Source organism: Thalia democratica, chromosome 1 (assembly GCF_965202585.1).
Source record: "Thalia democratica chromosome 1, ktThaDemo2.hap1.1, whole genome shotgun sequence".
In the NCBI taxonomy this organism is placed as follows: domain Eukaryota; kingdom Metazoa; phylum Chordata; class Thaliacea; order Salpida; family Salpidae; genus Thalia; species Thalia democratica.
The window spans coordinates 15,593,080-15,608,295 of NC_139165.1; the positions used below are offsets into that span (position 1 = coordinate 15,593,080).

The 15,216-nt window shown below is 30.6% G+C and overlaps 1 protein-coding gene across 8 annotated transcripts in view; it reads right to left on the reverse strand.

Annotated features, from left to right (window-relative positions):
- LOC145833860 (E3 ubiquitin-protein ligase HUWE1-like) overlaps positions 1 to 15,216 on the reverse strand; it is a 90,003-nt gene that overhangs the window by 52,864 nt on the left and 21,923 nt on the right. For all 8 annotated transcript variants that reach the window (XM_082941099.1, XM_082941141.1, XM_082941115.1 and 5 more), the window contains exons 19-34: positions 14,978 to 15,174; positions 13,818 to 14,000; positions 13,265 to 13,389; positions 12,795 to 12,972; positions 12,428 to 12,481; positions 12,199 to 12,301; positions 8,761 to 8,891; positions 8,335 to 8,498; positions 7,808 to 7,945; positions 2,918 to 3,040; positions 2,598 to 2,674; positions 1,981 to 2,165; positions 1,459 to 1,608; positions 1,047 to 1,168; positions 909 to 953; positions 260 to 485 (exon numbers count right to left, since the gene is read on the reverse strand). In XM_082941099.1, coding sequence (XP_082797225.1) covers positions 260 to 485; positions 909 to 953; positions 1,047 to 1,168; positions 1,459 to 1,608; positions 1,981 to 2,165; positions 2,598 to 2,674; positions 2,918 to 3,040; positions 7,808 to 7,945; positions 8,335 to 8,498; positions 8,761 to 8,891; positions 12,199 to 12,301; positions 12,428 to 12,481; positions 12,795 to 12,972; positions 13,265 to 13,389; positions 13,818 to 14,000; positions 14,978 to 15,174 — 2,201 coding nt within the window. The remainder of the gene's footprint in view (positions 1 to 259; positions 486 to 908; positions 954 to 1,046; positions 1,169 to 1,458; positions 1,609 to 1,980; positions 2,166 to 2,597; positions 2,675 to 2,917; positions 3,041 to 7,807; positions 7,946 to 8,334; positions 8,499 to 8,760; positions 8,892 to 12,198; positions 12,302 to 12,427; positions 12,482 to 12,794; positions 12,973 to 13,264; positions 13,390 to 13,817; positions 14,001 to 14,977; positions 15,175 to 15,216) is intronic.

A 15,216-nucleotide genomic window follows, 5' to 3' on the forward strand; every position in this document is an offset into this window, starting at 1 on the left:
ATATATATATATATATATATATATAATTAGAATTAACTTATTTAACTTAATAAATTAAATTATTCACACTGAGCCCACCTTGAGGACTTTATTATTAAAAAGGTTTATTTAAAGATGCAAAACTCAAAGGACTCGTTTACTGTTAGTGTTATTACTGAAAATTTTGTCTATTTTTATTTTAATTTAATTTCAAGCTACACATAAAAAAAAAAAACTTTTACATCAAGTTGTCACAATATTTCACAACTTTTGCTTCAACCTGCTGAATATTTTCTTCGGAGGGTTCCGGTTGCTGGGGCGGAGGGGGCTGTTGCGAGGCGGGGGGGACGTAGGTGCCCCTCACCCTCACCCTGGGCCTCCTGCCCCCAGCAACGTTGCTACCCGACGGTTGCGATGACGACGCCCTTGTGGCTTGCTCGATCAGCGCGTTCATGTCCAACCCGATGTCCCGGATGCGACGGGCCGCTTCCTCCGTTGCCGGCTCGCTGTTGGGATGGGTAGGGGTTTGTGTTTGTGATAGTTTGAAAGTTAGTTACTTCTAAATAATTTTAAATTTTAAATAATTATAGTTTAATAAATATATTTTAATAATTATAGTATGGGTGTGTGTTTATTTGTGTACCAATAAAAGTTATTACAATCAAATTTTATTTAGTAGTTAGTAACTCTTGTCAGTCCGAATGGTTTAAAACCGAGTATCAAAAAAGTTGCTGTTTCGCTGTTGGGATAGGTGGGGGTTTGTGTTTGTGATAATTTTAAAGTTAATAATTTATTAAGGGTTTTTTCGAGAAGATTATTTATTTTAATTGAATTTATGGTCATTTCAGAAAACTTGGCTTTGCCAATAGTTTAATCAAACAACCTCAACATGTTATTAAATAACACAATATAATCTAAAATAAACTTACTTTCCGGAGATTGGAACTGCCACGCTCCTGTCGCCGTCTCTAGCTCTGTAAAAAATATTTTCATTTTATTTTATCTTTTTTAATACTGTTAGGGTTTCAAACCATCTAGCGTATCTAAATTAGCTGATAAATACTGACCTCCACTGGTTCCTACTGCTGCCAGACATGAGAACCTGCTGTATGGGGACATTGGCGCCAGCTAGTAACTGATCGATGGCGTTTGTAGTCAGGTCTGCTGGTGGCTTTGCTGAGTCCCATTTCTGTAAATTGGGTTAAAATAAATATAAGCAAAAATATATCAGTGTACTTCAAAATTATATTGTTTTGTATATAGTGAGCTCTAAAAACGTTATTCAACAGCATAAACTAGGGTGAAAAAAATTTTCAAGACTCTAGTCAAATTGTGATATACTTTTAAAATTAATATAGATCAGGATTAGTTTGGGAGCTACAAATCTAGTAGATTATCATTTTTAGCCAAGCTCATTCAAAATAAAATATATACCATTATTAAATTACTTATAATTTTCAATATTTAAAGTATACAAACCACTTTATCTTCTTCGTCGAGTTTCTGTTTGATTATTTTTTCACCTTTTATGAGATGGCACAATATCAGTATAACTGAATCGACGATTCTGCTGCTCTGTTTCGACAAGCAACCAGAATCCCATAACAACTGCATTGCTTTCAGTGAATCCTGTGTGGAGGAAATTGGTTATAGATGATTTTTCTAATTTACTTTAGTTTATTTATTTTCAGCTGTAAGATTCAAGATAAAAATTTATATAAATTATAATGATTGTTCATCTCAGTCATCACTAAATGCTTAATTTCAAATTTTGTGCATCTTAACAAAAGGTTTTAGATACAAAAAGTACTTAAGCTAACATGTAATCAAGCCTACATATAACACAAGTGTAGTCATTTACATTTTCCTAATCAAAACAAAGCCAAACACAACAATATGTACTAATAACAAAAATATAACACTTTACAAGTTATATACAGTTATCCTAAATGAAACAGCATCTTCACTTAACTGGTTATAAAAAAGCCAAACACAACACACCTTCTGCATTTTGATGAGGAACCTAGCAGGAGAAAACGGTATCACCAGCGGTTCCTCGGTGCTTCCGTGGGCGTTGTAGGGAGCCTTCTTGGTGTGAACGACGTGCGGTGATTGGAAGACGTTGGAGGGGTTCACCAGCCTCTCGACCAATGACAGCCACGGATCCAGGAAGTCGCTGAGAGTTCCTGCGCATACAGCTACGTGAGACAAAAAAAAATAAGGGGTGATGAGATTGTTTCAATACTTAAGTTTTTTTTTTTTATACTTGGTACTAATACCAATTTACAAAGATTAAAAATTTTAACGCAGCCTTTGAGAAATTATCTTGACAACTTTTTGTACTGCTACAATATTTTTTTAATTCTAAATATGTGTAGTATTTGATACATTTCTATGGTACAAAAAATATTGGTGTTAGACTTGTTAGTACTTATTTTTAACTATTTATTTAGTTTGAAATATATAAATAAAAAAATTTTGTTGTCAGTAAAACCGAGAAGTATGTTTTCAATTTAATTTAAAAATTTGTTTAAATTTCAACTTATGTCTTTTATTTTTATGAAAGCTAATTATATTTTAACATTTTTTATTTTGTTTATTTAAAACAGGTTTGTTACCTGGAATTTCACTGCTGTTCTCAGGGGACTCGTCATTTTCTTTTTCAATGTAGCACTCCAAAACCCACTTGAAGCAACTGTAAATAAGTTAAAATACTTATATAAAATATAATTATACCTTACTTGAGTTGTATAGAGCAAGTTTTACATGTAACAAAACCAACAAGACAAAATTACCAAGTAAGAAAGTATTTTCAGTTTTAAAACTACTAGTACTAGTTTGATTTACAAATAATAATTTAACGTGTACTTTGTGAACAATCTAATTTGCATTCAAGCTGTAAACACTGTTATATACAAATAAATACAAAGAAACAAACTCGAATAATGCTTGTTGAGCCTTGGTTCCGAGGAAGTACTGAAGCATGAGGTGGTAAGGCATCTTTTTATCATCAAACAACAATGGAAGAGTGAATCCCACAGTGCAAATGTAGAAGGTAACTCTGTGATAATTATCAATATTTAAAAATGAATTTAACTTTTATCATCAAATAATAGTGGTAATGTGAATCCCACAGTGCAAATGTAGAAGGTGACTCTGTAAAAGAAGATAATTAACTACGAAACAAGTTACTAACAAAGGTTATTTTAAGATTTAAATAATTGAGTTACATCCATAATGAAATGTATAATTATTAGCTCAATTTTTTACAAGAATGTGTGTAGGTGACAAATTAAACAAAATATATTTTTTGTGTTTTAAATTAAACTTTATATGAATCTTTTTCGCACCACTAAATTTTATTTAGAAATTATGATTTTCGATTTTAAAGGCACAAACAAAAGTATCCGCTAGGTGGCGCTATCGAAAGCGGATGTTGCGAAAAGTTTCATCGAATTAACTTACCACTTTCAAATTCAATTCTGTTTTCTTTTACCTCCATTTTGTTATGCTTTTTATGATATTTAGTTTTGTTAATACAAATAATCTGCTGTTGCATTTAAAAATTTGTTCATAAGTTTAAAAACTAATAAACATACTTATTTATTAAGAAATTTTTTAACTACTCACATGTAAAAAATGAATACAATTCTTTACTGTTAATTAATTTCGAAGTAAATTTTCCTTTTCCAAATAAAAGAAATCTAATTTAGTCTTCAAAAGGATAAAAATTATATAAATCAAAACAAAATCTACCATAAAACCAAATTACATGCCACAACTTACATAATCTAGCTGCAAATGAAAACTTTTACTGCTGGCCACTTAACTTCACATTTTGGCAAGCAGCTGCGAGCTTAACACAACAATCAATTACCTCTCTCCGAAATCTCACTTCTAATTTATACATGCATATCAAGTTGCAAATTGGAACTTTTGAAACGTGATACCTTCACATTCACACCTCGTACATTTGCTGCATTTAAAAAGCTGCGCCACAACCAGATCAAGCTGCAAAATCTGAACAGTTCCAACGCTTTTTGCGCTGCACACAACAAATAATTAAGCTGCTCTCAACTAGAATTAACGCACTCGCCAAAAGTTATTACAAAAAAAGTGATAAGAGCGCTATTTCTGGTAAAAACTTGAAAAAAAAGTCGAGCGCAGAGTTTCGCTCCAATCTGCTGCTGCTGAAACTTTTCAAGCAATTTATAACTGGAAGGTTGTTCAAACTTAGAGAGCTGTGCAGAAAGGGCGGTGCGCTCTCGATTGTTCTCGAATGCAGCATTGCAGCTAGTATCAGGTTGCTGCAATCATTGCAGGGAGACACGTACTTGCGCGCGCGCTCAACCGCGACGAAACGAATTGACAGAATGTTCTGGCAAATTGCGAAATACATCGCTTTTGGTCATGTGACCGCGATGGCTGGTTGATATTGGGCGAATTTGTTTATTTCGCTCAAGTGGATTTGTGTATTGAGAGGTAAATCTTTTGATAAGCTTTATATTGAATAAAATATAACTTTAACAAAAGATTGTGTACGTTAAAAAGGTATCAATAGCTTAATACGTAAGGGGATGTTTTAACCGTCAAGATTTAGTATTTCAACAACAGAAACTAGCGTTGGCAACAAAAGATTAAAACTTAATAAATTATCCAAACATATTTACCTTTTGTAAAGTATACCATTATAAGTATGTAATCGTATGGACCTTATACGTTTCAATGGGACAGGCAACAGCAACGGCAGCTGATAATCTTCAGCATTAAAAAGTAGTGTGTGTGCGTACAATGATATATTTGAACAACTTGTAGTGCGCGGCTTAGATAAGCTGTTCAAACATTCAGAATTCTCAGAAATGCGTGCCTAGTTTTGTTAACTTTTTGCCGTCATTAGTTTTGTTTTATAAACTTTGTAAGAGGTTGTTCACCCCAGTGTTTTATACAAAAGGTGCGGAGATAGCAAAAAGCTGATGTATATATAAAATAAATCGTGCTTTTCCAATAAATTATATATATAATAATGTGATTGAATAAATTCAAACACTTTCCACAGAGCCCACTTAAAGGTTTAAGCATTTAGCTTTATGAAACGTATGTTCTGGTTTTTTTTAATTACTTTTCTTAATAAATTATAAATTAGAAATGGACATTAAACATATAAATCATTTAGCATACTGAATTGAATATGCTTTTACCATAATATTGCTTTTCACAAACAAAAACACAATTACTTTACGTAAATTTACTTTAAGTTTTAAATTTTAACGATAAAAATTATTTAATCACAATAGACTGCTAAATTATTTTAGCTTAATTTGTTGGCCAAATTATTCATCACTTAATGCAAGAAAATCGAAACAACTAAATATATAAATATATATACAACTAAATAAGTTATAAGGCCTAGGAAACTGTTAAACTTTTAAAACCTCTTGACATTCATGCGCAGAGTATTTTCAATAAAATATTATTCTTACAAAAACTACTTCAGAGTCAAGTGCAAATTCCTTAGCTCATAAAAAATACACCCCTGAATACTTTCTCAATTTCAGCCTCAATTAAGCTGATCAAATACTTGACAAAAAACTGTTAATGTACAAAATAGGCCAACTCTATATCTAACTTGACCTCTAAATCACATTGCTAGAACATAAAAAAATCTAAACCGAATAAATTTATAATTAAACTACTCAAATTCAGACCACATTCAGCTGCTGAAAAACAAATTGCTTAAAAAGCGCGCTGGAATATGCTTGAAATTCCTCAGCTCATAAAAAAACATCCCTCGATATTTTCTTAATTTCATTCAGCTACTCAAACAATTTCTCGAAGACTATTGTTTTAAATTTAAGTTCTTTTTGTTGCTATCTATTTAGTTGCTCTCATTACATTCTACTTGATCTATTTCACATTACTAAACTAATGCAAAAATACCCTCATAAAAATTTTTTTTATTCAGTTACTCGATATAGCTGTTCTCAAGATATGAAAAAGACGAAAAGGCGCGCTTGAATATGCTTGAAAATTCACTTCATTTCACGGTCGAAAGATTTCGCTGAAAGTTGAAGCGAGGTTAAGTGAAAAGAGAGTCGAAATTTTCAACGAGTAAAATTTTTATCACGTAGCCACATCTTTTTATTGTCGAGCAAACATCTTGCTAGCTGTTGCCTCGCTTTATTCATTTCACAGAACTTTCTTGCTTCTTTTTCAAAAAAATGGATTCTTTTCATCGAGGTTTTACGGATGGTGGAAATATAAATTTCTGATTTGGTCAAGACTCGATAAATTGTTTTAAAAGGTGTGGAGAAAGTTACAAAATATTATGCAGAAAATGTTATGTATAACTTTGAACATCCCATTGCAAAAGGTTGAGGCTACTAAATGAATTAGAACTACTTCCCTTATAACGATTTGATGTAATTGTATTAATTGTGACAAGCATTCGACGTCTTATACGCGATTTGTAATCACATTCAGTCATGCTGTTCAATAAGTAAAATTTAAACCTACACGACCTATAAACAAATAAGTAAAAGTATACTTTTTATTAAAAACATTGCAAAAATATGTTCTCACAACAATTTATCCTTCTCTAGTTCAATTAAAATTTGTTTAACTTAGTATGTCTCTTAACTAGATTTTAATATTTACAAAATTTCGTATCTTAACAAAGCAGATAATTAATTTTTACTTTTTTTGACAAGTTGTCAATTTAAAACATTGCTCAAACTTACAACACAATGAATAACTGTTTTTTATTTGCTAAAATTACAAAATATTACATCAGTTTAACTAAGTTGATATTTCAGCGAATAAGCACACTTACTGAAATATGCTGATTTTACATTTTACATTGCTAGAATATTGCAAAACATTTGAATTTGAATTATCTATTGAATAATTGGAAATAAGATATTACTTGTATTAATACAGGAAGTATTCGAGGAACTAACAATATATCTTTTTTGTATGAGAAAATTGCTATACACTTCCTCATAAAATTTTAAATTATACTAAAATCACAAACAGAAAACTTTTTAGTGAGTTTTGTCGTCTTGTTCATGTAATTGTAGCAATTTAATTGTTCAACTTTGATTTTTTTTTAAGTTTCACTTTAAGCTCATATCAATTCAAACTAATGAATGTATTTTTACTTATAAATCTATTTTTTATGTAAGTTTAATCCGATGTGAACAATTTAGAAAGATGTGCAAAATTTACAGCGTGCAAAGTTTGACAAACTACATCAAAACCAGAAGCTTTCAAATTAAAAAAAAATTCTCAGAAAATGACAAAATAACTTGGTTCGAGGCAATATATCAACACATGTATGACAGATATATTAATATAATTAAAAACTGTTCACATCAAATATAACATCAAACTTCATATAAGAAACACCCACACAAATACAAACAGCTTCAAACGCATGAAGTGAAAATTTTTTATATTAGTGAAAAGAGCGGCAACTTTATGTTCAATGTTGGCCGCCCAACACAGCGTATAATGTATATGAAAATGTTACGCAACTTCTATGTACGTGACTTGCATCTCGTGTTGCTCACACGCGACAACTAGCGGTTAGAAATTTTAAGACATTAATTGAAGTTTAAATTTCATTGTGGTTTGTTCTAGAAGCTACGACTAGCGGTTAGTATAATTTTATTAAAAAATATTCAATTTTGATTTTTCTGTTAAATTTGCTGTAACATTTTTTAAAGTTTTTAATTTAGACTAGACATCAAAAAATCTCATTTATACCACAAAGTACTTTTGATTCGAAAGAGTAACCTAAAAATAAAACTTAAGTAATACTTATACAAACCTTAATCTTTCAGGGGTATCCAAACTGAGATCATCCCATTTCATAGAATCGGATAATATTTCGCAGAGGCACCTCGATAACCGTCTGCTTTCCCTCGATTGTGCGTACAACTGAGTCTGGTTATTTTCCTGGCGATTTCTGTGTTAAAAATAAAAAATATAATTTAATTGCCACGAAATCAGAGCGTGGCTAGTGTTTCTGAAGAACATTTAGATTACACATCTAGTAATTATTATCATATTCATACATGTACTACTGTATTGTAGTGTCTCATTTTAATTATTGTAAAGGTCTGCATTGTAATAGTGTCCAACATGGTTCCAACATCTTAACATCTTTAAAAAGGATAACAGGCTTATTTAGTTCTTTGATTCTTTTTAATTAAATTGAGCTTTACCTTTTATTTTTCCAACCAAAAATATTAATATTTCAGAAAAGTTATTTCATAATACATGAAAAACTAACCCACATAGGTTTAATATTATTTGAATAACTTTAGCAGACTGAATTAATCCAAGCAAACAAACCTGGACAAGCTGTTGATGGTGTTGTTTTTCGGTTGCTTCTGGGCCACACCGTGTTTAACCAACAACCCGAGGAACTCAGATATGGATCTGACTATTTTGCTGGTCAATAACAAAACTGGTTTCAGTTTCCTTATGCGCACAGACAGCAGTGGTCCTAACAAGTTCTGTTGGTGTGATAAAATATTTAAACTTATTTTGTTAACATGCAAGTTTTTAAATGGACATATCATGTGGTGAACGCGTGAGAAAAGTTTAGTTTGCAGCTTTTACACGACACCAGATCACAAGTTTTACAAGAATTAGACCTTTTGTAGAGAAATTAAAATTTCTATAGAATTAGAAGTATTTATAAAAGAGTTTATTGTCATCATTTTTCGTGACCTTGAGGATTTTAAACTTATTTTTAACTTTAACCAATCAACAAACCTTGAGCTTTTTGGTGGCACGGTTCTCGTTCAACGCGATGTTGATGTCTGTCACAATATCCTCCTGCAGGTTTTCAAACCTGACATGCTCAATAAGATCGTCTTGCATCAATTCCACCAAGTTCCTTACATCTGCAAGAACATATAATGAATTATTAACCATTTATTTTGATGTCAGTGCGTTGTTTCAAATCATACTGTTACTAAAGGATCTCAAAAGTTGAAGGATAAAGTTTGATTCAAAGATTTACTGAAAGCAATTATATCATTTCTTAAACTCTTCGAACGCACAAAATCAATTAATAAATTTGATATTTTGAAAGATGTTTTTCTCGTTTAAATTATTGTCACAAACAACAAAACATACCTTGTCCATAAAAAATTATTGTCCTTTTAACTATATTATTTACCGAAGTGATAGGTCTAGTAGGGGTGGAGGTGTTGCTATCCTTTTCAAAAATTCGCTTAAAGTTATTAAAGTTAAAAACGATTCTATCTCTACTAGCAACATCAATTTTGAATACCTATGTGTAGATGTAATTTTTAAAAAGATGAAATTAAGATTTTGTTGTGTCTACCTTCCTCCACTGTCTGCTAGATGCGCACTGACTGTTCAAAATGTAATCAAAATGATTAAAATGGTTTTAAGAGTGTTCTTTTTATGTTCTTGGTGATTTTAATATGCCAAATATAGATTGGAGGATTCCTAGCACAGATTTCAATAAACCCCATGAATGTTTTCTTAATTTTTGTACAGACAATTTTTTAACCCAAGTAATTGAAAATCCAACCCATAAGAATGGTAACATTCTTGATCTCATAATTTGCAATCATTTTGGTCTAGATAGAATCATATCACACTCAACTAATTTTCCATTAACAAACACTTGTGACCATAACTTGCTTTCACTAAAAATTAAAATTGAAAATAAAGTAGTACCTATTGCTAAAAAAGTCTCATATGACTATAAAAAAGCAGATTTTAAAAGCATCAATGATTTCCTGTCAAAAATTAATTGGACCTCTTTATTTAAAAATTCAGAAAATCTCCAGCATTTCTACGATCAATTCATCAGCTCAATCCAAATCTCAATCAAACGTTTTGTTCCAATTTTTTCTAAAAATAACAAAAGTAAAAAATATCCATCTCATATTAAAAAGTTATTAAAAGAAAAAGCGAATCTATACAAAAAAAGTAAGACAAATAAATCACTTTTGATAAAATACAAAAACAAGTCTAAAGAATATCAATTAGCTGTTAAAAAATACAACTTTGAATATGAAAACAAATTCTGCAAAAACCCAAATTTAAAAAAGTTTTATAGCTACGTGAAATCTAAACTTAAGTTAAATAATTCCATACATCTCTTATATGATAATGATAAAAACAAAACAGTAACCTCAGATTTTGAAATAGCAACACTTTTCAACATAAATTTTCAAAAAGTTTTTAAAAAAGACGAGAGTTACCAGTCTTTTAAGCTACCCCAAAAGAATTGTAATAAGATGCAAAATTTTTTCATAACCTATGAAGACATTATAAGTTCAATTAACCACTTAAAAGATAAAATCATAAGAACGCCAGAAAACATTCCACCCTATTATATCAAGCATGTTATCCAATCAATAATATTTCCACTTTCATTAATATTTAATTGCTCTCTAGAACTATCTGATGTTCCTAAACAATGGAAAACATCTTTTATTATTCCTGTGCACAAGAAAGGTAATATACACGATGCATTAAATTACAGACCAATATCTCTAACAAGTGGCTTTTCAAGAATTTATGAACATATTGTATCTGTAAAAATTCTCAATCACCTCTTTGATAACAAATTATTAACTAACAAACAGTTTGGTTTTGTTCCAAACCGCTCATCAACCATTCAACTGTTAACATGCTTACATTCTTGGTTAGTTCCTTATCTCAAAAATGAATTTACTAAAGTAGTTTATACGGATATTCAAAAAGCCTTTGATTCAGTATCACACAAAAGATTATTAAAAATTTTGAATCAGTATGGGCTACATGAAAGCTTAATTGATTGGTTTGATAACTTTTTAAATAATAGATCACAAAGAGTACTCATCAATAATACGCTTTCTGACTCTTTAACAATCTACAGTGGAGTACCACAAGGTGGAGTAGTTGGTCCCCTTCTCTTTTTAATTTATATTAATGATATTTGTTCAAACATTGATATTAAAAGTGAGTTAAGCTTATTTGCAGATGATGCCAAAATCTTTAGTCAGTCAAATACTTCATTACAACTATCATTAGATAATATTTACTTATGGTTAAAAACAAGAAAACTAAACTTAAATCCTAGCAAATGTAAAATTCTAACCATTAACAAAAAAGAATCTTCTCCAACTGACCTCTTAATCAATAACATCAAGTTACCAGAAATTAAAGTTTTTAAAGATTTAGGAATTTATAATTCCAAAGATTTGAAATGGAATGAACATATCAACTATTTATATAAGATTGCAAAAACTACATGTTATCAAATATTGAAAAGTTTTAAAACTAATTCTGCTTCAATTCTGACAAAACTATTTAAAACATACGTTCGCCCTAAACTTGAGTTTAGTACCCAAATTTGGTCACCCCATTTAAAAAAGGATATTAACAAAATTGAATCTGTGCAAAGGAGTTTTACCCGTCATATTTGTAATCGTTGCAACATATCTTACACGTCATATAATGATAGAATGATTAAATTTGGATTGAAATCACTGGAATATAGAAGATGGGAATTTGATTTATTAATTCTTTACAAAATTATCAATGGCAAATATAAAAGTTTTTTTAACCAGTTTTTTAATTTTTCCCAAAATAAATATCAACTAAGAGGAAATAATTTGAAAATAAAATGTAAACATGATTTTCAAAACAGTCAGTGGCAAGGCGCATTTTTTCACAGAGCAAAAGCTATGTGGAACAGACTACCTCAGGATATAGTATCTTGTGAGAGGGTAGAACAATTTCGTTTAAAGCTAAAAAGATTTGACTTAAATACGATAAATACCAGTAAAATTAACTAATTTTCCACTGTAACAAAAAGAAAAATATTCGGTTCCCTACGCCTCCCCCCTACAAACTATTAGTTTACTTATATATTTTGTAGTTATGAATATTGTTTTATAAGCCATGATTTTAGACAAACTTCTTTACTGTGTGTACTAAGTAATATATAAATTTGAATTTTTTGAACTGAATTTTCAATTTAGTTCATTTGTTTATCATATTGTGTTTAACTTTGTGTTTCCATTTAAATTATGTTTGTTTATATATATATGTATAATTTATCTTAAAGTTTTGAATATAAGTTTATTTTCTTTTTCTCTTTTTGTGTGTCCTGTTTAAGTGGCTCAGGTTTTGATGCCTGAGTCCAACATTGCACAATAAACAATATAATAATAATAATAATACCGAAATCGTTATCTTCGGGGTTGAAATTGGGTGCGCACATGTTTAACAACATCGTGCTTTCCCATATCAGTCCTCTGTACAACGAGCTCATCGCCTTCAGATTCTGTTAACCATATTTGAATTGTTAGTGTATGAGTTTTTGAGAATTTTGATACCTAATAGGGTATGCTGTAGACTTAGAGCAAGTTAAAAATAATCAAATAGAGGCAATTTAACTTATAGTTCTAACCTCGATGCCTTTCTCAGTCGACCATCTCTTGACAAGGAATTTTCTTAAGTCGTTCTGTAGTAAAATTATTAGTATTAGTTAATTCAAGAAGTTGTAAGACCAACAAAATTAACAGATAATAAATAAAACTTTAAGACTTATTATTTTTACCATAAGTCATTTTGTATAAAATATTCATTAAAACTAACATGCGTAAGGGTTTTATTACAAAGAACTTTTTTAAGATTCAACTAACATTATTATTATTTTTATTAATCAGTATTCAGCATAAAAATGTGTTACCAAGATAACGGATTTATCAATCTAAAACTACAGAAGTAGGAACATAGTACTAAAAAGTTTGTTTTTACTTTTATACTCAACTAACACTGTCGTTGTTCCTGTTGTTTCTGTTGGCCTGGTTGGCGTTCTTGGCGAAGCTGAGGAACATGGATATGTACGAGTGGAAGTGAACGAGGTGCTGCACTAAAGGCGTGTTCGTGTCGCTTGGTGGCACCGGAGAGTTGCGCTGGTCACGCATCAGCACGCACGTGGGTCGCTGAGATCTGTTTGAGGTTTGTACAATTTTACAATCTGAACCTTTACAAAATTGGGCGATATCTCCCCAAAATCACACTTTTAGCTTGCAGAATAAGTTCAGCTACAAATATAGTATCTATTTTGTTAATCTAGTTTTTGAGACTTTTTAAGTACATAAGAGTCGTTGTGATCTGGTAAGGGACCATGGATATAAAAACTTAACTGACAATTAATTTTGAAATGAATTTCTATTGGACGTTACAATAGAATTTACATTTTGATTATTTTTTACAAAAGACACACAAAATATTAACTAACCCATCGGGGGTGTTTTTGTGAAGCTGTAGGACCTGCAACTTGTCCATTATTTTCTCCAACCTGTTCATACTCAACATGTTTGTGTTTTCTGAGGAGTTTTGTTGCCTCTGCTGGAACTGGTAACTCTGTTTGATTATATTGATTAGGTATTAACATTGTGGCATACCAAAAACTAATCAAATAATATCTATGTTTAAGTTTTCAATCTGACTGGCAACTAAATACTTAAAAAAATATTTTGAAATTGTTGCATAAATATTTTTGTATGGTACTTTACACAGCTCTTCTGAGTCACCTAGCGGATATATTTTATATTATTTATACAACACAATGCAATTATAAATTAATATTTGAAACTATTAATTTAGTTATTTCAATAAGGCACTTTTACAGTCAACCTTTTACATTACAACCTAAAAATTGAAACAATTTGTAGTCAAACCAAAAGAACAGTTGTACTTAAAATTGCATATAAACCTTGACTAACGTAACACAAAATTGTATTACAAAAAAACGAATACATTTTGAGATAATCAAAACAAACAAAACTTACCAAGCAGTTGAGAGCGAGGTTAATGATGGAGTTGCAAGCGAACGTTGTGGCGAAATCGAGAGGCAAGGAATCCAACTCAAGCAAATCCAATAACGCCTCGACACCCCCAAAACTTATGAACTGTTTGATTTCTGTCGGCTGTGATGCAAGCGAGTTTGACATAATCGCGTTCACGAACTTGGTCTGTTGAGAAAATTGAACAGTTTGTAATAGTAGCTCTTTTTCCATAGTAAAAATTTAAACAAGTCTTTTGAAAACTCAAATATTTGTTCATACAAACTTTACATTTCTACACAAACTCCGTCTGTTTAGAGTAAGTATTAGTTTCACTGATTATTAAATAATAATGCTATTTCGTTAAATCGACTTGATAACAATTAACTTTTTTTTTTTCAAGAAAAAGGACATAAACTTCAAGCTCCAGGGAAATGTACATTTGTTTATAAAAAATAAATTGTCGAACATTAAACTCATGCTAGTAATTGACTGTCTATGATATTAAATATGATAGGTAATGTTTTGGGTTTAAATCTTAAAATTTACAGATGATTTAGAAGGTTGTATAAGTGTTAGAATAAAGCTTACCTAACTATAAAAGATAGTATACACGTAAAACAATAGGCTTTGATATCTTATTCAATGAACGAAATTATACGGATAATTAAAACTGTCAAAAATATGTCACAACAAATTAAACTTTTGACTCAGGAATCCTGTTTCGTATTAAAAATTATATGCTTTAATTTGTTTGAAGAAAACTATAAAAACTGCGACGACTTTTCAATCAATTCAAGAAAAAATATATTTCAGCTTAAATAAAAAATTCTTTATCAGAGGCATATAAAACTATTCACTTAAGAATACGAATACATATATTATTAGTAATACAAGCAAAAACAAAACTCTTGATTGGCTAATAGTTCTATGCATAATACATGTGTTGTTGTATACTAATGTTTCAGCAATAAATTAAAGTTATTAAAAAGTTTATATATATATTGTTACCAACCACGTTAGTCATGTAATCCAACAATGGAACTTGATTCTTCACGTTATATTAACAATTATTTACCTATCTACTTATAACACTTCACACCATACTAGTTATTGTTTATTTATATTTATTTATATTTAGTTTGTTTATTTAATTATTTTCTCACCACATTGGTCATGTAATCCAACAGCGGAACTTGCTTCTTCACATTACTACTAGTGGATACATTGGAGCTACTGGCGAGCACGGACGTCTGCGAGGCTCCTGTTGAACTCGGCGGCTCCACCTGCTGGTGGCCCTCCAAAATCCTCAGGCTGTTGTCCTCTTCCGTCACCACGCGGATGTCCTCCTCCTCGCTTTGCTCTGTGTGACGTCATAATACGATCAACTTGATTTTTGTTTTAT